At 45.3% G+C, this 26,981-nt stretch overlaps 3 protein-coding genes across 9 annotated transcripts; 2 read left to right on the top strand and 1 right to left on the bottom strand.

The window, feature by feature from the left end:
* The first annotated feature begins 1,665 nt into the window (after positions 1-1,665).
* ccdc14 (coiled-coil domain containing 14) lies at positions 1,666-5,935 on the top strand. 2 transcript variants are annotated; one of them, XM_084920438.1, is made up of 11 exons: positions 1,666-1,850; positions 1,953-1,996; positions 2,082-2,157; positions 2,506-2,578; positions 2,758-2,859; positions 3,560-4,057; positions 4,367-4,469; positions 4,546-4,607; positions 4,836-4,979; positions 5,161-5,263; positions 5,388-5,935. In XM_084920438.1, exons 1-11 carry the CDS (start codon positions 1,827-1,829, stop codon positions 5,833-5,835), a joined length of 1,677 nt encoding a protein of 558 aa, XP_084776564.1. In that variant the 5' UTR covers positions 1,666-1,826; the 3' UTR covers positions 5,836-5,935. The 2 variants fall into 2 exon arrangements, with proteins under 2 accessions (XP_084776564.1, XP_084776563.1); XM_084920437.1 differs by having other exon boundaries at positions 4,546-4,613.
* Positions 5,936-6,511: 576 nt separating this feature from the next.
* On the bottom strand, positions 6,512-18,964 carry ankrd10a (ankyrin repeat domain 10a). 2 transcript variants are annotated; one of them, XM_084920445.1, is made up of 6 exons: positions 15,866-18,964; positions 14,842-14,994; positions 14,208-14,299; positions 7,783-8,009; positions 7,647-7,709; positions 6,512-7,549 (listed from the first exon to the last, which is right to left on the bottom strand). In XM_084920445.1, the coding sequence occupies exons 1-6, from the start codon at positions 16,061-16,063 to the stop codon at positions 7,233-7,235; spliced, it is 1,050 nt and encodes a 349-aa protein (XP_084776571.1). In that variant the 5' UTR covers positions 16,064-18,964; the 3' UTR covers positions 6,512-7,232. The 2 variants fall into 2 exon arrangements, with proteins under 2 accessions (XP_084776571.1, XP_084776572.1); XM_084920446.1 differs by having other exon boundaries at positions 18,409-18,964.
* Positions 16,395-26,938, top strand: hsf2bp (heat shock transcription factor 2 binding protein). Of its 5 annotated transcripts, XM_084920443.1 has the most exons (9): positions 16,395-16,508; positions 17,305-17,440; positions 20,295-20,392; positions 20,571-20,720; positions 21,344-21,488; positions 21,610-21,727; positions 25,610-25,713; positions 25,911-26,110; positions 26,517-26,891. In XM_084920443.1, exons 1-9 carry the CDS (start codon positions 16,464-16,466, stop codon positions 26,544-26,546), a joined length of 1,026 nt encoding a protein of 341 aa, XP_084776569.1. In that variant the 5' UTR covers positions 16,395-16,463; the 3' UTR covers positions 26,547-26,891. The 5 variants fall into 5 exon arrangements, with proteins under 5 accessions (XP_084776569.1, XP_084776566.1, XP_084776570.1 ...); XM_084920440.1 differs by having other exon boundaries at positions 25,911-26,917; XM_084920441.1 differs by lacking the exon at positions 16,395-16,508 and having other exon boundaries at positions 17,248-17,440; positions 26,517-26,731.
* Positions 26,939-26,981: the final 43 nt, after the last annotated feature.

The following is a 26,981-nucleotide window of genomic DNA, read 5'->3' as shown; positions in this document are numbered from 1 at the left end:
TCCTGTGGTGTTTGTTTGATTCACAAGGACATCATTAATGTGTCTGATTTTAATGTTTACAGATCATCACAGCCAAGCAGGGACATGTGCCCAACTTTCACTACAACTTTATTTGAGTGGAATTTAAAGATCATTATGGTGATTTTGATTTCAGTCCATTTTCTTACCAAGAAATCGCCATGAAACGAGTGCTGGGAACAAAAAAAGGGAAGAACACAAATGAATAACTGAACATTTCTAGGCTGAAGCTTTTGCCCTACAGCACATTCTGGATGACAACACTTTTTAATAATATTTCACCAAAGCAATAATGTTTCATAAACAAAGATGATTATACTTTTATTTCATGAATGAAGAGTTATGGAGGATATGATGGTTGTAAAATTTTGGGAATTTCTCCAGTGTGTGGAAAGTAAGCAGAAATTCACATGTCCACGGTCCAATCCAGGACTATGTGACACACAGATGTATGAAAGCTTACAACTGACAACCAAAGCAAAGACAGAACCTCTGTGTTTTTATAAATACATTAGTCATCATATAGCTCAAGCTTCCTTGACTATTTTCGAGCCACCAGGTTAACGGTGGTTTTCCTTCGATTTGAGATAAGGAGCTGACAGACACACTTGGAGAAAGGATGAAGAGGCATTTGTGAAGGCTTTTGCTACTAGGAGCAGCAAAGTTGCAGCCATAGGTTTTCAAGCAGCTCCTAAAATAACATTCATTCATGATGAAAGCAAACATCTGCCCATTGCGCACACGTGCAAATGAGCTTCTGCGTTTTGTAAGTGAAACAACAATGGCTGATGATGATGCAGCACTCACCACTTCCATTAGACTTGGAAAACAGTAAATGTATCTTAAGCTGGAATAACATTTGGTTATTCTGGTAATCTGATGCCTTATGAACCCTTCAGCTCCAAATTTAATTTAGATATCAAGGAACAATATCAGGAAGTTATTAAAGCAAATCCAGAACCTGTTATGTCGACCTCTTAAAATCTGCATCATAACTATAGGAGTCCAGAGTTTCCTGAACTTCTGCTTAATGGACTTTCTGTTAATGATAGAAAGTTGTCCAATAATACAATAAGAACATTATTTATCTGAGAGCTGCGTTCATTCTTAGCTAACAGATCTTTAGCTCCTCACCTCCAATCTAGACAAGTCATGAATGAAATGATTGATGGTGTTTAATCTGGAGAGTTCCTGAGGCACTTGGACCCTACTGGCTGCTCTTTCTGTAACGAAGATGCAGCTACACTATTGTTTGGCTTCATCTAAAGACACTGTATTGATTGGTTGTAAAAACAGAATATTGACCTTTAAATTAAATGTTAGAATAATCTATGGTCAATTTTTTATACACAAATGCCGTTATTTAAAAACTCGCCCTTGAAATTCATAAAATGTCCAAAAACTGTTAACCCAACCGCACATTTCATCTAATTTTGTTTTGTAATTTACTTTTTTGAATTATTATTTCAATATATCTAATTTGATTCTTGTCACCATGTACTGTTGGTCCTTTTCTTTCTGCTCGTGTCTGTTTGTAGCGCTGCTGAGTCTGAAGGATTTGCTGCGCCTGCGCCAAGTTTTTGTTAAAACAAAAAACGGCAGCCCTGCAGCCGCCTTCATCCGGGACCTCCGGGGCGGGGCAGTTGAGCCTGTCGTTTGTGAAGGGAGCAATTTGATTGGACGGTTTTAATGTTTTCCTTTTCAAACTCGCTCTGAACCGGAAGCTCTCAATGAGCCGGTGAGAACTTGCAGCTCGCAGTGCTTGAATCCTCTGAGTAACGGCGGCAGGGCTCAGGCTGGCGGAGACCATGAGAGGAAGAGCTCAGCGCAAGGTAGGACTGAATGAACACGCAGTCAGAGCTTCCACTGTCAGGTGTGAGGCTTCACACGCACAGACACGAGGGGCGTTCACCCGTGGTTTCTGTGACTGGCAGGTGGTGACGTCAGGAAGGCTGACGGGAGCAGTCAGAGGGGGTCTGTGAGTACACCAGCCTTCATTTAGCATTTTCTGTGTCTGCATGTGTACGTGTGCCTGTTAGCGCTCTCCTCACTGTTGTTTTCAGAGCCACCTTAAATCCAGGAACAGCTCCCTGCCCTGAGCCGGCCTACTCCCTGTACTCCACCGACTCCGAGGACCAGGTGATGAGACCGTTCACGGTCCGCCTACATTATGTATAAGCAGACCACGTGTGGCGACATGTGAGGCTAACACTTTTATTATGAGTTCTCAGGATTTATTCACTTGGTTGTGTAGCAGTACTAAATATTAGTGTCATCTAGGACGGGTATCACATCCAGGCATGACCAAGTCTTTGCCACAACACACACCTCAGGGTAGTAAACATGGGAAGGTGAACAGAGGAAATCTAGCACTTCCACAAAGTCAGAAGGCTTGACAGACACAAACCACTGACCCACACTACCGCATCATCGGCACAGTGTCTGAACACATGTCGGCTACAATAAACCGGACGTGTCTGCCCCCAGGTCATCAGTCTGCACAAGGGTCTGGACCGCTGTGCTGCCCTGCTCGGTGGGATCCTTCAGGCTGATAAGGCAGGTCAGAGGAGCTTCCTAATGCTGTAGATCAGCTCAGTTTGTTACAAGTCACAGTAAAAAAGCTTGATCTAAAGTATCAACCTCTTCCTTTGTGGTTACACTGAGGATTTTCTGTTTTTTGTTAGATCTGTCAAACACTTACTGGTTGAATGCAACATAATAGTACTCTGTGTGTGTAAGTGTCTCCGAGGCTTCACAGAACAGTAAGCAGTGCAGCAGTCAAACCAAGGCTATCCACATCAACGGGGAAAAAGAGCTTGAAGAAAGGGCCTCCAAAGGCAGGTGGGTGTGTTCGAGGTTTGCTTTACTGCACACTCTTACAAGACAGTCGCTGAGAACAAAATGACATAAAGGTCTCGTGTTAATTCCACTGTGGGACTATAAACTGCAGAGGACAGGATTACATTGGTGTCCAAAACCTTGTAGGATTTTTGTTCATTTGTTCTGGAAAATGGATTCAAGGCTTATAACTTAGCAACAGTTGCTTAGAGCCGCCTCTAGGAGCCTCTCAAAAGTAGAGCTGAACCAGCCATCCAGAGACTAAGAACAGACCCCCGACGTCCCTCCCCAGCCACCTCCTGCAGCTCATCTGGGGGAACACTAAGACATTTCCAGGCCAGCTTAGAGATATCGTCTTTCCAGTGTGTGATGTGCCAGGGCCGCCTTCTCGTAGGACATGCCCAAACACCCAGGAGGCATCATAATGAGCCACCTCAGGTTCCTCCCTTTGATGTGGAACTGTAGCGAGTCCCTCCTGAACGACTGAAATTCCGACTCTCACACTAGAGGAGAGCCCGGCCACCCTTTGGAGGAAGCTCATTCTTTTAATCAATCACTAACAATCAAGAATGGACTGACTTGAAAGGTTTTTAAAGGGCAGGACATTAGCACCAACAAACTGATTGGCTGCAGATGCAGCTTTATAAATATGTGAGAAAACACGTGTAGAAAGTCTAATGTTAATCATTCCTCCACCTTCCAGGCCAGAAGAGCGCGTCAGGCCGGCATGGATCGGACAGCAGAACTCCACGAGGACACCCGTCTGCCCGTCCTGCACCACATTCAGGAGTGAAGCTACATCCACCTCAGAAACCATGTCCCACCCAGCTGCAGTCTCACTTACTTTCACCTCGGCTTCTTCCTCACACTGTCAGTCCACCCCAGCACGAGGCGTCCGTCCTTCTGTCTGTGCGTCAGTCCTCTTCTCTCTCGAGCCATCGGACTGCCTGCCGGCCTGACTCTGAGACGCCTCGCACTACGTGTGATGAAGCACAAGAGTTTGTTCCTGTGAGAGACACGAACACCCAGAGCCCCAGCACACACACTCTCACACATGCACACGGAGACAGCTGCAGTATGAAGATGGCACACTTACAGCTGGAGCCTGGACAGGCTGAGGAGAGCAACACTGAGGCACAAACAAAAGCTCACAAGCTTCAGCATCTGTTCGCACAACTCAAGGCTCTGATTGCTGGACAAGGTAAAGTGACTGTGTGCATCTCACCCCTGGACCCTGCCAGACTTCACTCACACAAACACAACCTCTGTGATACCTGAATGCATCTAACATTAAGCTACACGTCACTGATGTGGGATGTTTGTACCTGTGAAGGAGCTCAGCAAAGTTCTGCTGACGTGGACTTCTGCTGTAGTCACACACAGGACGTGAGCCTCTGTGTCACATGTGCTGATGATGTTAGAGATGTCACACTGTGTGTGTGTGTGTGTGTGTGTGTGTGTGTGTGTGTGTGTGTGTGTGTGTGTGTGTGTGTGTGTGTGTGTGTGTCAGGCAGTGTAGCAGAGAGCCTACTCAGTCATCTGGAGCAGACTGTGTCCACAGCACAGATGAATAATAGTGCCTCAAACACCCAGAGTGTGTCAGACCTGCACAGGTGAGACTCACTGTGTCCTTCACTTCACTGGACTCTGACGTTTTTGGTATAACGTGTGTGTGTGTGTGTGTCCTAGGTGTGTGAGGAACCTGGACCAGCAGCCAGAGACGGAGAGACATCCGAACCAGGCGATACTCTGTAACTGTAAATTGTGTCACAGTCATAAATAGTTGTGTATTTATTTCATTTGTATTAAAATAACACAGTCAGCTCGAGCTGCTTCACACTGTAAGGTAAAGACCCCACAACAACAGACACACTGTGATTTTACTGTTGGGTTCAGTTTGGGTTTGGTCAGTCAGGGTAAAAAGCTTTAACTGAATATCAGGTGATGAGACTGGGGAGTAATTGAAAAGGTCTCCACAGGGCAGAGACTTCAGGAAGAGCTCACTGCTGCTCAGTCCAGGCTGCAGGAACTCCAAGATGACCTGACGGACCTACGGAAAACCCTGCAGGACACACAGAGCCAGCTGAGAGACCGAGAGGCTGAAACTGCACTCGTTAAGATGGGTACGCACTCGCAGCGAGTCCTGCTGATGATCTGAGCTGTGGGCTCTTTGTGATGAAATCTCCTCCATTATCAAAGTGAAAGACACTGCCATGAACAACATCAAGACAAGTATTATTGCATTATTTCATATGGTGTCTGCAGTGTTTCCTTACCTTGATTTGTGTGTGTGTGTGTGTGCAGAGCTGGAGGCCAGTAAGAGTAGGTTACTGGACAGTGAGCGGGAGAAGAGTAAGCTGGCCTCGCTGGCACAGCAAAGGCTGAAGGAGATGGAACACCTCCACAGGTGGGCCTGTGTGGGTGGGAGTCACCCCCAGAATGAGAGCACTACAGCTGCTTTAATGCTGTTAATACATGAAAGTGTAACACGATTCAGAACTGTTCCTCACTCATGTCGTCTTCTGTTTCAGTCTCCTCTCAGCAGATTATCATGTTGTTGACAGCTCTGTGTCAGAGACGAGCCAACACCAGCACAGACGGATGCCAGCGCCCCCTACTGACCATATCGCCCAATACCTGAAGTCTCTTAGCCAGATAGCGCCTGTGCAGTGTGTGGATGCAGAGAGAGATTCAGACTCAGCACATCTAGACGTCACAGCTCAGAGGAGAGAAGATCCTGCAGGGACTCGGCACGAGTCTGATCGTGAGCGGTCCGCTGGTCCAGGTGAAGCCCTGCGGCCAGAGGACGCTCGCAGGCAGCTGTTTAACTCCACGCTGTCCCAGAGTGAAACAGAGTCTGTGTGGTCTGATTTGACCTTTGACACCAGAGACGAAGCAGCGTTCAGAGACGGCCTGGCAGCTTTGGACGCTAGCATAGCCAGTCTGCAGAAGACTATTAAGCTGGACCTGAGGAGGTGACCGTGCTGGTCTTTGTATTCATCCATGTTTGGGCCTTGTTGATGAACTGTTCTGTAAAGTGTTGTTTAAGATTTGGAATAAAGCTGTTTTTATGAATGTCTTCATGGACAGACACTGCTTTGTTCTGCTGCTCGTGGAGGTTTACAACTTTCTCTCTAACAAGTCAGCCACTGCTGCATGAAGAGTCCAAGTCACTGAACATACACCAAAAATGATCCTTCATTCTGGCGGGCCAGGACACTCAAACTCCTCAGGTTAGTGAATTTGCACAAGAAAGCAGAAAATGATCAGCATGAACCCGAAGTGCAGTCTGAGAGAAAAACCTGGACTGAAGGGAAAGTATTGAGATGATCTCAGAGGCTGTGCAGGTGCATTATCTCTGGGGTCAATCTAAATGTACACACGGGCAAAATAAATCCAGCAGCCACAACAGTTTGAGTGCACGGTGTCGTCCACGAATGTGGAGCACAGCTCTTTATACACAGCAGAGCACCGGCTGGTGTCACAGTGACGCGCTCTGTCCCACGTAGTGACGTCATCTCTGAGTCCAGGCAGTCTTTGGGTTTCTGGTCAGGCGGCCTGATGTCACCTTGTAGAAAACCGTCTGACATTTAAACTCAAACATGTTTAAACTTTAATGTATTTGTGTGATAAAAATCAAAACATGCACAAATACTGTTTTATAAGAATGTGTGTAAAACAGGTTTTATTGAGTACAAATGCAGGTCAGTGTAAGGTCGTGTGTGACACCGTGTTCAGAAAAATGGCGCCTCTACAACCGTCGTACAAAACACAAGAAATGGTTTAAGCCTCATGAAATTACAGTGAGATCTCTAAAACAGTTTTCAGCCTCAGTGCAGTTCAACGACACACACACACACACACACACACACACACACACACACACACAGCAAAGCAGCGACACTCCTGAGGTAACAGGGTGAGCAGGAGGTCAGGAGCTGAGCCCAGAGCAGTAAACACCTCGGTTAATGAAGGTCCCAGCAGACGGGACGACTTCCACACCCACACACCCACACAGCACCGTACTACTGCTAATGGTCTGAACCAGCTTAGCACAAAGACAAGTGAAATATTCCCACCAGCTGTACGTGGTTGAAAGGCCACTGTGAGGACAGGACTGCAGAGATGCTGCTGATTAAACCAAGAGAACAAAGTTAACTCGAGTTATGAGTATAGTGTTGCCCTACAGTGTGATGTCACAGAAATCCATCCCTGAAGATTATTTTTGGAAGCAGCTTTTTCACAACCCAGCTGAGTCAGTGTGAGCCTAACACGTCCTGGCTGTGGGCTGTAGGCACACGAGGATTACTTCTCATCGCCAGAGTAATCCTTTAAAGTTTAGTGGAAGCACATCTGTGCAGACTAACCCTCCGGGTTTATGAGCCGTGGTATAGGTGGATGCTGCCATCCACAGCCTGCTTGGATGGATGCTCCGCCCGGATGCAGCTGCTGTCACTCAGCTCCTCGGCCGTGTCGCCAAAGCCATGGTAGTGTCCATAATGCAAGAAATCCCCACAGTCCACCCCTGTTGGCCCCAGGCACGCGGGCCAGTTGGAGACGCAGCCGCCCGGGCTGCTGCTCAGGTGCAGCGAGCCGCACATCTCGGCTGAAGCCCGCCGACAACGTGGCGGAGAGTGAGAGTTTGGAGAGAGCGGAGGACGAGGCGCAGCGTGGAGATGCCCGTTGTTGAAATCTGCTTTTAAACACAGCAGCAGAGAAAATGGGATCAGAGGTAGATCGTGTGATATTATTGTAGCCATGTGCTGCTTTGCCACGCAGAGCAAACCCACCTGCGCTGAGCTCCAGGCTCATGGCTTCCAGCTCCTCGAGCGCGCTGCTCTGCACCAGCATACCTGCAGCACAGCACGATGAGAAGAGCAAACAAGCAAACACCGCGCACACGCCTAACACGTAAACATTTCTTACCATCAGCCCTTTTGGCTTTTTTCAGGTGGCCCGCGTCCTGGGCGGCTAGCTGCCTCTTTCTGCTGAGCGCGCCCAGACCACAGGGGGCGCCGCCTCCATTCTGCACTATGTTCCCCTCGTTACGCTGCTGCAGGTGCTTCTGGGCGTTGGAGATGAAGCAGAAACAGTCGTGGAAGCCTTGAGCGTGGGCCAGGTCTGCTGCCGTCTGCCCGCTTGCATTCTCTAAACTAAACAATAAGAATGAAGTCAGACAAAGTGCGTCCTGGGTAACAGCACCTCAAACCATCAGAGCTCTAATGTTGCAAGGAGAAACCATCACGATCGAAGAAAACCAGTCCGAGTCTTGATGGTCTCACCCTGCAACACGTGCTGTGACTAACCTGCCCACTCACACACAGCAGGACCGCGATCACAGCCACGTTTCCACTAAAGACTACAGTCCGTGTTTCAAACTGTTTATTTTCCTGTCTATCACAGAGATGTGAAAGCCGTGTGCATAAATGAAAGGCCTCCCAAAACTGGATATAATACAATCTGGATATTATCAATAAAGTTCTTTTTTGTATTGCTAATTATAAAAGTAAAACTTTCATATATTCTACCTTCATTTCATGCAAATTGAAACATTTCAACCTGTTTGTTTTCATTCTGATGCTGATGGTGGATCATAAAATTTGCACTCCAGCATCTCAGATTATTAGAATATTTCATATCGAGTTTGAGGAAGTTACTGTTCAGACAGTCTCAAGGACGTACATCGTCTGACTGCTGACGTCACGTTTGATAAGGATCCATAAGCAGCCACAGAAGGCTGCTCACAGCATGCCGTACTGGAGCATATCCTTGGAAGTGGACCGGAAGGGAAAAGCACGGCAGGAAAAGGTGCAGCAGACATGACCTCAGCCTCGAAATCAGTGTCAAGAAAAGTCATCTCAAGAACCTGGGAGAGCCTGACAGGAGTGGACTGAGGTCAGATCAAGCCTCCGCTGAACCAGAGATAACAGAGCAGCGCATCTCAGGAGGAGAAGGTCCAGAGTCTTCTTTTCAAACTGAAATGAGCTGTGGGCCACTGCCATCTCACGCTAGTGTTCAAGTGGTACAGAAGAACAACAACAAACAAGAAAACAAACATTTCCAATGCCAAGTTGCATTATATTTCTTCACGTCACTAGTTTGAGAGCCCTGCTCACATGTCATCTCCTGGTGCTGCTCCAAAGTCAACACAGACATCTACCAGCAGACGTTGGAGCTCTTCATGCTTCTATCTGCTCATTAGCTTTGTGAAGACACTCATTTCTCGACATCATGTATGGGAATTTCAGGAGCGGGACCACGCCTCCAAACACGCTCCTTCTGGTTGTCATCTACAGAGGTTCCCCCAGTTCTGCAAACTGTTCATTCTCCTTTACGTGCCCTCCCTCCCTCCTTGTTCTCAAATCTTTAACTTCTTCAGTCCTATTTAGTCCATGAGAATCTGCCAGGCCCGGGAGCCGTCGCCAGTCCCCTTCGAGGCCTTCCCCAAACCGCAGCTCAATTCATGTCCAAGCATCACCTTTACCTACTAAAACGCTGTCAAACCTAAAATTAGGACGTGGGCCCAGCGAGTGATGTGCAGCCGACTCACCTGACCTGAGCTATAGAGATTATGTGAAGAGGAAAACAAGAACCAGCCGACCCAAAAACCCAGAAAGGCCATCAGAGCAACCTGGAGAGCAGTAACACCGCCACTCCACACTCGTGAAGTCTCAGCCACGTATAAATGAAGCTGGACTTTTCTGCCTGGTCTTCCGCTGCACTTTTTAACTTTGATGGGTGATGCTGAGCAGCGTCTGCACCGCTGTGAACATTCGGCTCGGCTGCCACAGATACAGGAACTCTTTCATGCTCTCAGCCTCCAACAAAGCATGTCTTCCACATCTGTCAGACATTACTGGGTCAATATTTTCAACTGCTTGAACAAAGGAATTTGACAAATATGAGCTTAACAAAGGATTTCTCATTATTTGACTGTATATATAATGAATGCACAGTAAGGGCAGCATGGAGGTGCAGTGGTTTGCACTCACTGTTCCCACAGAGGCTGAGCTCTGTGCGGGCTTCCCCCCACAGCCCACAGGCATGCCTGGTCAGGTTACCAATCACAGTTGTGAATGTTGAACCTGTCTCTGTCAGCCCTGAGAGCCTGGCGACCTGTTCACGCTGTACTCAGCCTCTCACCCTGCGACAGCTGGGATGGACTCCGGCCCCCCGTGGCCCTGAGCCGGATACACACAAGAGAATGGATACATGGAGTATAGAAGATATGAAAGTTTAGGTTTTTGAATGAAATGATGAAGAACAGAGGCGGTTTTTCCTAATATTCTAACCGTCTGAGATGTGGTCTATGCATGGTCCTAAATGAAAAAGAACATCAGGTCCTATATCCTACACAGTACATCTGTGCTGTCATGAAAACGATCATGCTTTTGTGATTTCTAAGCTTCGATTATGTTCTAAAGTAAGCTCACAGCGCTGAAGCTTTTGTTCTGTAATGCTGGGGTGGTTTGGGTTAGAAAGGCCTGAACAGAAGGAGAGAAATCCAGTGCTGTACAGTACAGTGCTGTACTGCACAGCACTGCCCTACAGCACTGTACTGCACTCTGATGTACTCCTGAGACTAAGCTTCCAATCATTAGTGAGGCTGAGGCGTGTCCCATTAGCACACAGTATGTAAACAGTGAGGTGAGAGCTAAGCATGCATGCCTAAACATGACAGTCATCGTGAGTGCTTTGATAGCATTGAAACCAATCACTGCAGGAAATACCTCGCCAGTTTGCCAGCTGCAGAAACTGTGGGAAGCGATAGTGAGCACTCAGTGTCACAACTGCAAGCTGCTCGCAGATGCACGTGTGGCAGATTCTGCAGTGCCTATTTGGATTGCTCCCTCTTTCTGGGATAACTTCAGAAAATCAAGTTCAAACTCAAAGGCTGAAAAACATCACAACGTGCAGGGTGTTTGTTTCTGCTAGCACAATTTGAAAATCAAGATCACAGCTGTTTGTTTTTTTTAACATAATATATAACATTTTGCAAAAAAAACATCTTTATATTGATTTCAAAACAGTTAAAATGTCCTTCAACGAGTGTACAAATGCCTTGAGCAGAAAAGCTCATGTGAGTACTCACGTTTGAGTCTCAAAAGCTCTGATTTCTCTTGGGAAAAGTTACAAAGACATTCAAGTGAGTATTAAATACATTAATAATACTGTGTTCAGTGGTTATTTGGTAGGTTAGTGGACGCATGAATCAGTTTACAGTTGCTAATAACAGCAGAAACATTTCTATCTGTATCAGTTTTGTCAAGGATTCTGTAAAGTAGTCGTATTATTTCTACAAGACATTCAAGTCATTAGACAGTTAATGGTTTCCCTGGAAACTGGACTAATAAAATTCATTTAAACCATCAAAAAACCTCTTTGCATGAGAATGAAATCAGTCACTACTCGTCAGTCGTCCTCAGCCCCGCTCCATCTCTCTCACCGGCTGGTAAGGCAGATATAGAGAAGAGGTTGAGGAAGTGGGGTCGAGCACGCTACGGCGTTAGACCAAATCCAGAAAGTGAGTGTAACACACAGAGAGCAGCTGCGTCAGGTTGTAACCACCATAACGTGAGTGCAGAGGTTGCTGTTGCTCTCATTTTCAGTTCAGTTTTATTTAGACGAGCAGGATTTTGAATTCTGGATTTAACAGGAAGCCAATGAAGGGAAGCCAATACAGGAGAAATCTGCTCTCTCTTTCTGGTCCCTGTCAGGACTCTTGCTGCAGGATTTTGGATTAGCTGAAGGCTTTTCAGGGAGCTTTTAGGACTTCCTGATAATAATGAATTACAGTCGTCCAGCCTGGAAGCTCAGTGTCATCTAGTGTGAGCTGAGAAGGAAAAGCAGCCGAGCTGACAGGATCACACACTGCAGAGCTCAGTGAGTGAGATCAGAAACTCTGCTGGTACTGACAGGTACAGCTCCTCTCTCCATTTAAAACATTCACAGCAGCCAGACTTCAACACAGAACGCTACAGCGCCCCCTGTAGGCACTCTGTGTTGGTCAAGAATCATGTCCCATCAGTGGGTCATCAGAAAAGAGATCAAAAGGAAGGCGGGCGAAAGAACTCAATAAAAGCAGAACATTTCTGAGACGAAATATTTAATACAAATAATTTAAAAAATGGTCTACAGGACCGATGCACTAAACAGTCTTTCTCAATATATTTGCTCAGTAAATGGAGATACATGTTTCCTTGCTTTACTGCCCCAGCTACTTTATCATTTTTATTAAATATTTTATAATTTTATTAACAGTCTCTTGAGAACTTTCTGCTTTCATTACAGCAGTAGGTTAAGGTAAAAGCCTAAATGATAAATGAGTGCAGTTTTCAAGAGAAAGCAAAGACAAAGGCCACAGTCTGATCACTTTTCTTGTGTTTTCCTCTTATTATGGAATCTCAGATGGTGTAACTCTGTCTCCATTTATATTACAGCACAGCATTTCCATGTTTACATGTATTCTTCAACTGCTGTTGCTGTGCCACATGTAGGCATAAAAACACATGAGCTTTTCTGCTTTTACACTCACTACTTTTCTCTACTGTGCATCATGACAAACATGCCAGAGGATTTTTACCTGAGCCGCTGCTGAACAAAACACAACACACAACATTACTATCACTCTTTAAAGCAAATGGCACTCAAATGAGCTGAATGGAGGGAACGGCCACTGAAACACGTTTTAATAGTGGGACACTTTGTACGACGCAGAACGTCGTAAACTCTGATTTGATTCACAGAAAACATTTTTTAAACTAAAATGAACCATCTGAGAAACAGTAAGGTCATTATGAATGTGCTGGCAGCAACAAAGGTGGACAGGGCCATGTTTATCACTGTGCAGCCTCCTGCCTTCTTTTAACTACAGTCTGTAAACACGTGTGAGCTGAGGAGAGCGGCTGCTGCACGTTTGGGAGAGGACTGGTGTCCCGCTCTTGTCAGTCCTGGCTCTGCTTTGCTGCACTTTTGCTTTCATGACACACTAGATGTTCTCAGTTGGTGAACAGTTTGGGCTGCAGGCAGGCCAGCTCCGCAGACGGACTCCTCTACAATGAGCCAGCATGGCTCATTGATGCCGTCTGCTTCCCTGAAACACGTGTGGATGGAACACCTCTTGCTCTAAAACCTGTATGTACTTTCACACACTGAAAGTACACAGGCACTGATGCAACCCCACCCCACATCTGGCTTCTTCTCTGCATAATGGAGCTTTATCCTGCATGTGTGGATGACACGCAGAGCTGTGAATCAGCTCCATCATTACTGTCCGTGAGGACATGTTCACAGTGAGGAACATTATTCTGAACCTGCAGTTTTCTGCAGACTGATGGACTCTGTCCATCTTTACTTCTGAGGAACTCTGCTCTTTGAACGTGTCCCTCCCCTGTTACCAGCTGATTAACTGTAAATTCTTCCTCCAGCTGTTTCTGCTTTGAACCTCTGATCGTTCCAATCCAACATCCCAACTCTTTGTGAGGTGTTGCTGCCATCACACCCAAAATCAGTTCGTGTTTTTCTTAAAATGATAGATTATCTCAGTTCAAAGATTTGTAAAACATATGGTTTATGAGTTGGATTTGTCCAATAAAGCAAGCTTTGGCACAGATTTTAACTGGTCTTTATCATTATGTTATCACTAAGTTAAGTATTAATAGAACCTGAGGCCATTATTTACTACACCGCCACAGAATGGATTTTTTGCTGTAAGCCTTCCTTATGGACAAGTTAAGGACAATTACCTTTTTTTTTTGAATCAAGGATCTTGAGACTATTTCATGTCACCTGTTTGCACCAGAACTTCACTACATCTTCATCTTGGTGATGACAGAAACGCTACTTGTGTCCATGTTATAGGCACTTCTGAATGATTGCGAGGATGTTAACAGTAAACCACTGTGGCTTGTTCCCTCCCAACAGCTGATGAGACACTAAGAATAAGATTTCAGGACAACAGAAAACACGGCAGAACCACAGCAGCTGATCTTTGTTAGCATGAGGAAACACGCAGCACTAAAGAACGCCAAACGCAGCCTGTTAATCAGGAAAACAAGTCAGCAGAAATTATGCTGGCTGATGCCACTTCATCATCATCATCCTCCTCTGGGTTTACCTCAGGCGGGATATCTGAAGCACAGCACTGAGCTGCAGGATTTCCCACTAAAGTAAATTTCACAGTAAAAATAACAGCCGTAGTTATTCTGACCAGACCTGCTGAGCATGTGTGGCCTACATGACTCAAATCTAAGACGTGTAGCAGCTGCTGTGGTTCACACTCTGTGTGCCAGAGCTTCTGTGGTGCTTTACACTGGATATTACTACTAAACCGAAGACTGCAGGATACTTACTGCGGTTTAGCGCCTGCTATCAAAAGGACCTGGATACACTCCAAGCTACCTGACCGAGCTGCCTTATGAATGGGAGCCTCACCAACAAAGTCCTGAAAACACAACGGAAACTGTAAGGTTTGTATTATAGACATGCAAAAATGACACTAATATTACTGACCAATCAAACTCTAGGAGACAATATGTTCACAGTCACAGGACTGCAGCTGCAGCTGTGGTGACATTGCTCAGATTATTGTGCACTGCTCTTTTGAAATAAAAGGAAAAGGAAACAAGAGAATGAAACCCAGCAGCAGTGAAAGCTCCTGCCCTGTCGGTCCACGCCTGGGCCACTAATGGAAGAGCTCGGGTTTATGAGTACTGCTGGCACCGTGAACTCTGCATCCATTTCTAATTATCTGTACTGCAAGTACAAGTTCAGTCCCAAAACCTTTCCATGACTACAAGTACATATTTAGTGTGAACAACGCTGGAGACACTGTCAATTAAATGAATTTCTTCTAGCTTTTATGTACAGCAGATGCAAAAACCAGAGGTCCCTAGATTCAAATATTCAGTGATAACACTCATAGATGCAAACAGAACCACATTAAGCATTAAATACTACACAACAGGTGAGTTTCCACACACTGACCTGCTTGTTGACGTCAGCTCCAGCCTGAGTGAGCCACACCACGCAGTGAGGATGTCCTCCGAATGCTGCAGTGTGTGTTGGAGTCTGATTGAATCGACTGGTCACCCTGTTCACCTCGCAGCCCATCTCCACCAGGTGCATCACGCACTCCAGCTGTGCCACATGCCAGTAACAAATACAAGAATCACAGTGACACACTGCTCATGTATGTCACTGCTGCAGATCTCAGAGGAGACCTCTGCACTGACGCACTTTCATTGTAAGAAATCTCCAACAGTTCTCCTTGTATATCACCTGAGTATTGTACAGCGTGGACCCCACTGTTCTCAAAGCAGGCTTCAGCTGACTTTGGTTGTTAGACATATTTAAAAACCCCACCTAAGGTCCGCTTACAGGGACGTATAAGCAAAAAGTGTAAGTACATCCAGACACTGCTTAAAACATGTGCCCAGTAAGTGTTTGGAGATATTTCAAGGTGGCTGAAGAGACGCTTCTAGCAGAGCTTTGGTAAAGACAATGATATAAAATGAAGAAGATCAGAATAGTACGAGAAGTAATTAATCATCTAATAAAAAAAAAAAACAATAACAAAAAAAAAAACAGAACAAGTTTTTATATTTTCAGAGAACAGAGGTTGTTGCGGTGTCGCAGGCTCTGGTGTTACGTTTGTTTTGAGCCGATTTTGGCGCCTAAAAAGCGATTGGCCCCGACTGAACCAATGAAAACCTCCAAACACGTAAAGTTTTTTTTTTTTTGTCTTTAAAAAAACCTTTGTTGTACGCCGGTACTCAGACATAACTGTTTGGGCCAATCAAACACGGTAAAGGAGTGCGGCGAAATATTAAAGAGGAAAAAATCTTTTAGCTTGATTATGAGCGCTGTCCGCCGCCATGTTGGAGTTTAAACATATAATACACACAGTGTGGTTACAGTTCACAGCAGTAGGCAAAAGTGCACACCTATTTTAACCCTCTTTCGTGTTTCATGGACACCACTATTGAATACCCAGTGATTGCATGCTGACCTGTCCGTAGTGAGCAGCCCAGTGAATGGGAGTCCATCCATAGAAGGAGTCCTCGGCAGTTAGATGGATGTGGTTTGACAGCTGCTGTAACAGAAGGACCAGAGCCCCAACATCTCCATCCCGGCAGGCGCGGTGCACTGGGAAGCGGCTCACAAACACGTCATCCCCGGAGAAGCGGGCTTCTAGTCCCCCAGACATGAGTGAGCTGAGAGAGGGCAAACGGAAGTGCTTGTCTCCACCGCACCGGTCCCACGGAGCACACTGAAGAAGTTCAAACACAAAGGAAGAGCCCAGCTCTCTCGCAGGCCGTAAAACCCGGACTGGAGCCCGCCTCACAGCTGCGTCCCGTGTGTTTGGGACGGTCTGCGCTAAAAAGCGGCCAGGAACAGGTCCTCAGTCCTTTGACTCACACCACTGGTGAGCAGCTTTATGTGTCCAATATATTCAAAAACATTGGTGATGTGGCACTAAACAACTCAAACCTCTATCTGTGGATTCAGAAACATTTCTTAGCTAACGTGCTAGCTTTGCTAGCTGTGTAATAAACTGAGTGCTGGTCTCTGTGACCACAGAAGCAGACTCACCAACCAGCAGTAACATGGCAGCCTTATCAGGCGGGAAAAAGACGAGCCAAAAAGCAAAGGTAAGACACCCAGTCAGCCCCGGACGAACCTGCCTGCTGTTCCTGCTAATCAGGAGAACAAAGACGACATCTTTAGCTTTGTCCTCATCAGACCGGCTGGAGTCCAAAGACTGGGCCTCTCAGTGTTTGATGAATCTGTGATAGTGGTTACTACAAGTACAGAGTTAAAACGCGTACCTGGCTAATAAAAGTGGGACTTTTTCAAGCCAGCAGCTAAACCTTTAACCTTGTTTTAATTCAAATACAACTATCTGAGTGACAGAGCCATCTTTAGGCAGTGTGCTCAAACCCTGAGATGACACTGTAGACTTACATTATGTTATAAAACTAAAAATGTGGGCTGTGCATAGTTTCAATGAAGAAACTACAGGAAGTGTCTCTGTTCTGTCGCCAGCTTCTTCATAAAGGAGACACTGTAAAGTCTGTCTGAACTTAATTAAGTTAAACCAGTAACTCAGCAGAGACCTCTTATTTGATGGTGATGATTTAAAACTCAGAGAATCAGTGCATTGAAGCTGATATTGCAGAACATGGTCGGCCAACACATACCTAAGACTTTCCTTCTGTGTTTTCTATTCATTTGTCCCCATTGCTTATTTATAGGCCATCCTGCAGACATGCTTCATTGTAATAGCAGTTTACACTGAGCCCTTATCACACTCTGCCTGGTCTGGAGTGCATATTTAATAGTTTCCTTGTCTGTCTATGGATTACTTAGAATCTAAAAAAGCACAATTAAATGAGTGAATCTGTGGCAAAGAAGGATGCAGTCTTTTTCTATCTTTTTTTCTTCCAGGGTGGCTTTATCAGAGTGAGGAAGAGAGATTTAGAGAAGTTGACCACAGAAGTCATGCAGCTTAGAGAGTTCCTGCCCAGAGTTGTGAATGGGGATCTGATGGAGATGCTGCATAAAGCCCAAGCAGCTCAGACAAGTATGCTCAACTCCACTCTGATCCTGCTGTAAACATGAGGGTGTTGTGTGTATCACAGAGCAGAACATATACAGTTAATGTATAAACCTGAAGGCTTGTTGAAGACATCCAGCTACAGAGAGACAGAGTTGTCTAATGGTCAGTGGAGCCAGGTCTGTTTAACAGCCCTCACAGGTGATAAGGAAAGCCAGGTGCACCTGCTTTCTAATTTTATCTTCTACTCTGAGCCGGGGCTGACCCAGTAAATATACAGCACTGTTGATCTAAGAAGCTTGGAAAGAAAAGCATCTGGGCTTCTTTAAGTTTCTTGAAGACATTTCACCTCTCATCCGAGAAGCTTCTTCGGTTCTAAGAGTCCCCGGTGGGACCCTAGTGGGAGTTGACCCACTGCTGATCATGTGTCTCACCACATGAGTCAAGGTGTGAAAAAGGGTGTGGGTCATTATCAGCAGAGGTTTCGGGTGAGACCATTGTGAGACCTTGCTTCACCAATTCACCTGACCCGTTGAGGTCAACTGGCAAGATGTGAGTGGTTGTTAAGGTGCCTGGGAAGGGATCTCCAAACTGGATTGTAGGTGGCACACAACTGGTATTGTGAGCCACCTGGGACTCTCCACCAGTTTCTTCAAACATCTTCAAGAACCTTAAAGAAGTCCAGTTGCTTTTCTTTCCAAGCTCCTTAGGTTACCATGACCTACACAGGCATATAGCACTGCTATTCACGAAGGATCTTGTCTCACCACAGTATGTTGTGGTAATATAAGAAGAATTGGGTCGTGTCTTTTTTCTGGAAGACATTGCACACCATGCCGAGTTATGCCAGGTTCCCAGCTTTCAGCAGTTTGGGGTGGGGGAACAAAAATAGTATTTCCTGCCTGTCAAGCTAGTGAATATGTGGTATTTCCACAAATTCTCCTAAAGACATGGAGACAGTATCTTGGGTGCTGTTAGGTGCCTGGTGTCCTCACCTGCTGCTGTGCCCGGCTGTTTGTCACCCCCGCTGCTTTCCACTGGACCATTCTTCTGAGAGCAGCCCGATCTGCCAGCATCCTGGCCTCCGCCTTCCACGGCCTGGCTTTAGGGTGGTGCTCCCCGTCTCTCTGGCTCTGGCACAGAGGCTAACTTGCTAACTAGCTGCTTGTGCTCCGATATGGCGACCATGAAATATGTCCTGTCGGCTCTGCTGGATCTCTGCCATCACCTCGCTCCTGGATGATGATGTCATCAAATCTCTCGTGACACTGAGCATGCTCCTTGATGTCCTCTGACAGGCGCAGACGTCATCGCGACAAAGCTGAGAAGCGCTCTTTACAAACCCCGCCGTACTCTGACTAACCAGCCGTCTGCTGTTTCCATGCAACCTTTAAAAACACGAACAAAAAGCCAGCTCGGCAAAACATCACGTGTGATTTAAAAGTCTAAAACGAATCTTACATCACATGTAAGGTTTTTCGGTTTCCTCTCTTTCTGACATCTTCCTCCATCGGTCACACGCGTGTTTTTCCCGTCGCTCCTCCTCGATAGCGCTGCAGAGACGCTGAAATATCAGCACCACCGTGAATGCATCACGGGGATGAGAAGATAAAGGCTGTGCTGAGGCTGCAAACCCCCCAGATGTCATTTAGTTTTCTTACTGACCTGCCTGCATGGTAGACGCTGCACTTAAGGTTTTTTTCCCCATTTATCTGGGTAAAAATTGTCATTGACATTAAAAATGTCCTTTTCAGGAGGGCTCTGGCACTGCACCAAATATAACGTCACAGCTCTATAAAGGTATTTGAAGTGACCCAAAGGACTGGTCTGATTATCTGTGTAGGTGCTCAGTCATCCAGCTCATGGTAGTCTAAGGAGCCTGGAAGAAGGCGCCAGAACTTCTTTAAATTCCCTTTAATATCTTTGTCTAAGCAAAGATCAGAAATCAGAAATCACTTTTTGGCACGACAGCATTTCGGATTCTTCTGCCCACTCTAACCCCTGTTTACCACCCCAGAAGCCCCAGCTTGTCCTCCTCCACACGCCTCCTTATCCATATTGACTCTCACAGCTGCCCCTTTACTGCAGAATTTATGCCACTGTTAGACTGCTTCAGCAGCACGCAGCATGTTAAAGACTCCACTCATCTAAGAGGTCCCACACTGGACTTGAGATGTGCCCTGTGTTGACCTGTCCATCTCTGACCACTATGCTATCCTTTTTCCTCTTCCTATACAGGAACATCAAGTCTGTTACTACATGACACCTAGTTTACATCTGTGGGAGATGCACACACAGACCACACAGTGTGCTGTGTGTAAGACGCAGACTTTTAAGTTGCATACTGCCATTCACTGCTTAGACTCCATGGCCCCTAATATCATGTCCTCCCCCTGGTTCACCTGTGTGCTACACTCCATGAAGGGCTCAGGCCTCAGTGTCCCCCACTAAAGAAGGTTTGCTAACTATTAACTGGTTGTTTTGTCCCTGTGAAAATGAAAGGACCTCTAGAAACCTATAGAAAGTCCAAAGACCCAGGACCACCACAGTGAAACCCTGTCTCTGCTTTCTCATGGTAAACACTCACCGCCACCACGGAGAGCGTGTGATAAATCACGATTCCTTACCATTTCTTCCTTTAACTCAAGACTCACGTCACTCAGCATCTCAGCCACTTATTCAGTTTAGGGTCTCAGGGGTTGGAATTAGAGGCGGTTATACTCCGGAGAGGTTGCCGGCCTGTTACAGGACTGGGAGATTATGACATAATCAAAATGGGACCAAAACTCTACCTTAAAACTGACAAAGTTTCATGTTGTGCAAAACTAGTGTTAGAAACATTACATAAGAATATCTGCTCTCAAACTGTGTGTGTGTTTAGTGAAGGAGCACATTGTGAAGGAGCAGATGAGGCAGGAGTGTCTGCACCTGCAGTCTCGACTGGATGCTGTGCAAACTGAGAGTCAAAAAGAGAAAGAGGTGAGAGCGACAGTCAGACCTGAAAATGGACTCATAACAATAACATGAACAATATTTCTGGTATCTCACTAAGGAAACTGGACTTGCTTGTCTTGGGCTTGTCTTGCTTTAAGCCATGCTGTTATTTATTACTTGCTGTATGTGACACTGCACTGAATCCACGTGAATGGATGTTCAGGAAAAGCTGCTGTTACGTGAGCAACTGTGGCAGAGCAGAGTGGAGCTGCAGCAGCAGGCAGACTTCTGCTCTGGTCTGGGATCTGCTGCCTGCAGTCTGCTGTGGAGCTGCTCTGCCAAGGAGGACACCGTCTCACTTTGGCTGGCTGATGTGAGTCATCTTCAGTCTTTTCTGTCTCTGTGTGTGGACTTGGACTTGTTTTCCTGTAACAAAAAAACCCCAAATATGGCTACAGGGATACATGTTAGTGGTCAGTAGCATTTGTATAAAGTGCAACCACAGCTGAAAATGAAACAGTATTCAATACATGAACATCAGATCCCAGTAGGAGGAGACACAAGTGTTTTTGGAATGGGCTGCAGCCGGAACAAATATCTGCCTTTGAAAAATCAAAAATCATTTCCACAGTAACAAACTTGTCCCAGCATGCACAATAATTAGTTTGACTTGCTTGATCAAACCAACACACAGTATAATTACAAAATGACCTTCTGACCACTGTGTTGTACATCTTTAGCTGTAACATTAAAATATGTTGTTTAAAGTGTTTGATGCAAAAGAAACATGGCTCCATATGTTTTGGTCGTTCCACATAATTTTATGCAGTGCAAACAAAAGAGCATCCTCTCTGCTCCTTCTCTTCTCTCTCCAAACTAAATTGGTTCCATGTTTTGTTGGTCACTGAGACATGATCTAACAGTATTTGTAACAGCAGATGTTAATGCTGCTGGATTGTGTGTGTGTGTGTGCGTGTGTGTGTGCGCGCACTTCAGGGGAAGCTGCAGGCCTTCCTTGCTGTAGCTGCTCAGACTCTAGAGAGCTTTGTCACGTCTTTGGATGAAGAGGAGAAAACTCAAACTGAGGACTACAACTCCCACGAGCACCAGTTTGTGTTGGCAGTGGCTGGGACCATTACTAGTGAGTCTGAAGCTTCTAACAGTCAGAAAGGATGTGTCGAAGCACATTTTCTTAGAACCTCCATGAACATGAATAACTGCTCGACTTGTCAGCTGACTTTTCTTTGTTTCTTATCAATCAGATGTAGCAGCAGTAACGCAGGGGCGGGACTTCCTGTCAAGCTCAGCGCATGTCTTGCTGGACACTTTGATGAAACTTCTCAAGTTGATGAAGCCTGGTGTCTTCCCCAGACTGAAAGTGTATGTGGATCAACCTCTTTGTCATTAATATGTATCAGGATTGAATAGAGAGTTAACAAGAATGTGACACAATGTTTGCGTCGGATCATCTGATCCATGAATCATAACGGCATCAAACCTACTTTTACTTTCTTCTAAAGCAGTCATTTGCAAAGTAAAATTCCTACATTTTTCATTCAGTAATATAGATTTTAATTTGAAACCATCAGTGAGCCTCAGTGTCGGTCAGCTGTACTGACTTTATTCACAACATAGTTTTCAAAAAGTCTGCACACTGTGTGAAATGTAAGTGAAAACAGATCAGAGTCAGTTCCACACCATTGAAACACTTTATTAGAATGAAACAGTAACAGGAGAACATCCGGGTCTTTTTAAGAATAGGCTTGTGCAGACTTTGATGGCAGCCACACATTTTTAGTTAGCCTGTGACAGGGTGTGTTTCCACTATGCTGCACTCCTTTGTAAGCATCACTGGGAGCACTTCAGCGGTTCAGGTTAAATTGAATTAAATTTTCAATTCAGTTTTGTTTATACAGTGCTAAATAACAACAAAGTGCTTTATATATTTATATTATATAATCTAATATTATTATATATTATACCCTACTATAATACATACAGAGAAAACCCCAATGAGCAAGCATGTTGGCGACAGTGGGAAGGACAAACTCCCTTTTAACAGGAAGAAACGTCCGGCAGAACCAGGCTCAGGGAGGGGTGGGGCCATCTGCTGTGATTGGTTGGTGTGAGAGAAGGAAGACAGGATAAAGACATGCTGTGGAAGAGAGAGAGAGGTTAATAACAAGTATGATTCAATGCAGAGAGGTCTATTAACACATAGTGAGTGAAGAAGAAACACCCAGTGCATCATGGGAATCCCCACCAGCCTCAGGGATTCAGTGTCACCTGATCGAGCCTGAATCTTAGCTGGAAGCTGGTTCCACAGAAGAGGGGCCTGAAAACTGAAGGCTCTGCCTCCCATTCTGCTTTTAAATACTCTAGGAACAACAAGTAGGCCTGCAGAGCGAGAGCGAAGTGCTCTAATAGGGTGATATGGTACTACAAGGTCATTAAGATAAGATGGGGCCTGATTATTTAAGACCTTGTATGTGAGGAGCAGGATTTTAAATTCTGGATTTAACAGGAAGCCAATGAAGGGAAGCCAAAACAGGAGAAATCTGCTCTCTCTCTCGGGGTGGCTGTAGCTCAGGAGGTAGAGCAGGTCACCTACTGATCGGAACGTTGGAGGTTCGATCCCTGGCTCCTCCAGTCTGCGTGCCAAGTATCCTTGGGCAAGATACCAACCCCAAGTTGCTCTCCGATGCGTCCATCGGGGTGTGAGTTTTGTTATAAAAGCACTCAGTTTAGAGTCAGTGTGGGCAGTTGGGAGATTGAGTGAATGTGGCATGTTGTATACAGCACTTTGAGTACCGGGAGAGTAGAAAAGTGCTATATAAGAATCAGTCCATTTACCATCTTTCTAGTCCCTGTCAGTACTCTTGCTGCAGCATTTTGGATTAGCTGAAGGCTTTTCAGAGAGTTTTTAGGACTTCCTGATAATAATGAATTACAGTCGTCCAGCCTGGAAGTAATAAATGCATGAACTAGTTTTTCAGCGTCACTCTGAGACAGGATATTTCTAACTTTAGAGATGTTGCACAAATGGAAGAAAGCAGTCTTACATATTTGTTTAATATGTGCGTTGAAGGACATGTCCTGGTCAAACATGACTCCAAGGTTCCTCACAGCGTTACTGGAGGCCAAGGTAATGCCATCCAGAGGAAGAATCTGCTTAGATACCATATTTCTAAGATTTTCAGGGCCGAGTACAATAACCTCAGTTTGATCTGAATTAAGAAGCAGAAAGTTAGCGGCCATCCAGGTCTTTATGTCTTTAAGACATTCCTGCAGTTTAACTACTTGGTGTGTGTTATCTGGCTTCATGGACAGATAGAACTGGGTGTCATCTGCATAGCAGTGTAAATGTATGCTATGTCTTCTAATGATGCTGCCTAAGGGAAGCATGTATAATGTAAACAGAATTGGTCCTAGCACTGAACCCTGTGGAACTCCATAATTAACCTCAGTGTGTGAAGAGGACTCTCCATTTAAAGAGTGTTCACAGAGGTTTGGACTTTATTTGAGTTAGATTTTGTAGTGTGACAGTTAACGGTAATGCTATGAGCTAAACGTACTCGCTCCATTTTAAGATCTTCTCTGGTATAAACATCAGTATAGTACAATTATATACTCATCAGTTCATCAGTCTAAGCCTGCCAAGATGAATGATCCCATTTATAACTAGTAATGGTCAACAATGTTTATTAAAAAGCTGATAACGGCTGGAATCTGGTTTCCAGGGTTGTAGCTCCAGGTTTCCATGCAGTTCCAGCTGCTGTAATTATGAGTGACTATTGGCTTCTCATTCTGTACAATATAGAATTCATGTAATAGTTTGCAGAAGAATTTGGGTTTTGTGCCTCCTTTGTCATCATTCTTATCCCTCAGCTATAAAAGGCTGATGGGGTATTGTTGTCACCCTGCTGGGCAGCATGGACACTTTGTGAATGCAATGACTCGAGAATGACGTAACATAGGGTTTTCAAACTGATACAAAGGCGTGTCTAAAAACTTGTTCTGTGTTCTGATGTCTCTCCTTGTTTCCTAAGCTTCCTTCTAGCATTGAAGTTCTAACATTTTATTAAGACAAACACAATAAGTAGTTCCAACACAGATTAAAGCTGCTGCTTCTCCACGAGGATTGGAGCCATTTGATACGGTGCAGCCACCTCACTGGTACCCTTCATATGTGAGATATTTCAGAGATGTCCAGCTGGGATGTCTCTCATTTGGAATGCCTTGGTGTCCTATGATAAGAGCTGAAGGATGTTCAGTGGGAGATGGAGGTTTGGGCATGTCTGCTCACACTGTTGCCCATGCTGGCTGAACCCTGATCATCAGCAGCAAGTGGATAGAAAGATGCAGATTCTGTTTTCATTGACACATTAGTAGGAAGTTAAAGTGATCATAGCCAGAATCAGACCGGTTTTGTCAAGCGACACTGCAGAGGTTCTTGTCCATGTATTTGTCTTCACGTATTGATTATTGTACCGCTCTTCTTCCTGGGCTTCCAAAGAAACGTTTCAGAGGTCTACAGATGGTGCAAAATGCAGCTGCTCGCATTTTAACAAGAACTGGGAAATTTGAGCACATTACCCTGTTCTGAGATCTCTGCATTGCTACCTTGTCAGGTTCGAGCAGATTTTAAGGTCCTGCTGCTCACCTACACGGCTTTAAACGGACTGGCGCCTTCATACCTCTCTGACCTTTTACACCTTCATGGTCCACCCCGTGCTCCATGTGTTGGAGACACACTTGTTCACCCGATCCTACATGTCTTAATTCTGTAGCTTTTAGTTTTTAAATTCTTACTGTTTTTTACTTGTATTGTGTTTTTACTTCTACTGCTATTCATCACTTTTATTTATTCATCTTTTTAGTTTCAAATTGCTGTACAGCACTTTGTTTATAAAGTGATTTCAAACAAAGTTATTATTATTATTATTATTATAGTGACCAAGAGTTTGTAATGTTTGTGTGTGGTATGTGTGTTAGTAAAATGGGGCCTACTAAAGTAAATACCTGTAATTGCAACAGTGTGCAGAGCTCATACGACCACAATGAAACCCACAAACTTGACGAACATCATAGAGTTTCAGAGTGCTGACCGACCAACCACCACTTACTGACTGGAATTTTATTAAACTTCTTTTTTAAAAGCTCTTAAAAGGGATCTGAATGTGTTGATATGTTGTGGGCACTAGATGTCAGTGTTTCTCTGCAGTGTGGACCGCTGTTCACTACGGTGATGCTTTGCTGCAGGTTGATGCTGATGGCGCTCTATAACGTGAGCATCAGTCTCAAAGGACTGAAGTACCTGAGTGAGAACCAAGCAATCCTCCCTCTCATCTGGAACCTGCTTGATGGTAAGCTGCTGCATGCTCCAACAACACCAGTATCTGTACATCACTCACAGACACTGTGCTCTAGCTCTAGCCTACAACCCGTCTCAAGTCTAACCTTCAATGACACTGATATAGTTAATTTAATAAACTGTTAGTGTTGATGGAAACTGTCAGTGTCACAGACTGTGTATTCCAGGATCTAATTTGTGTGTCTGCAGACGGACACTGGGAGGTGTGTCTCCACTCCCTGCGTCTCCTGCAGTCCATGTTGTTAGAGGACGATGTGTTGCTCCTGTTGGGCTCCTCGCTCCTGGATCCAGACCTCTGTGCTCGCGTCAGCAGGCTCGCTGCCAGCACGCAGCCAAGCCTGAGACTGACTGCTCTGCAGACCTTGGAGGACCTCCAGGCCCTCCAACAGGTACCACAGTATGATGAACCCCGTGCTTCCCTGCTCTTGCAGTCATTGTGTTTACCACACTAACTCTGTCAGAACAGAAATGAGGACTTGGTATGTGTTCAGGTTAACTTCACCTGTTTTGTTTCTTTTGTTAGCATCTGAGTCTTTCACTGCTGCTTTTCTTCACACCTGGTAAATTATCACATAACAGTTAGTGAAAGCAGTGTGTTTTAGGTTCGGGCTGTTAGTCTCTGTTTTGCTGAATAGAGAAGCAACTGCACTGATGTCTCACACGGGCAGATCTAAAGTCTAAAGCTGGTGTGATTGTGCACTGCATGCAAATGTAGACACTTGTCCCTTCCTCCCATTGCCGTGAGATCCATCCCTGACCTTTCTGAGCACAGACTGTGACATGGTGTGTTTCCAGGGCCGGGCCTGCAAACAGAGCCGTGTGTGATGAGGGAGGAATTGAAGTGAAAGAAGAGCCTTTCTCACTGCATTGTTCACCGTTCAGCTTCTATATATGTTCACACTACTGTGCATTGTTAGTGCGTAAAGTGCATGTAGATCTGCATTGTTAAACCTGTCCTAGTAAAGATGTTTGCAGTGCAGTGTGTCTGTGTCGTGTCAGTACATCAGAAGCACAGGACTGAACTGCTCTGAAGGTCTTCTGCACTGATCTGTTTTCTGTGCAGTCACCCCCACGCTGCACACACTGTGCTGTATCCACGGACTAAAGGCACGAGCAGACGTCACTCACCCTCTGTATACTCTGCTAAAATTGCTTCACTGAAATCATTGTTATCTTATAGAAAACTCTCTCTGTTCTTCCTGATTCATCAAAACAAAGTCTGAGCTGATAAGAAGAAAGGAAAAAGGAGTAAGACCACGC

The sequence above is a fragment of the Perissodus microlepis genome, chromosome 23 (genome assembly GCF_051167445.1).
Source record: "Perissodus microlepis isolate ML-2025 ecotype Zambia chromosome 23, ASM5116744v1, whole genome shotgun sequence".
Classification (NCBI taxonomy): Eukaryota; Metazoa; Chordata; class Actinopteri; order Cichliformes; family Cichlidae; genus Perissodus; species Perissodus microlepis.
This window is presented reverse-complemented; position numbering and strand designations above follow the sequence as displayed.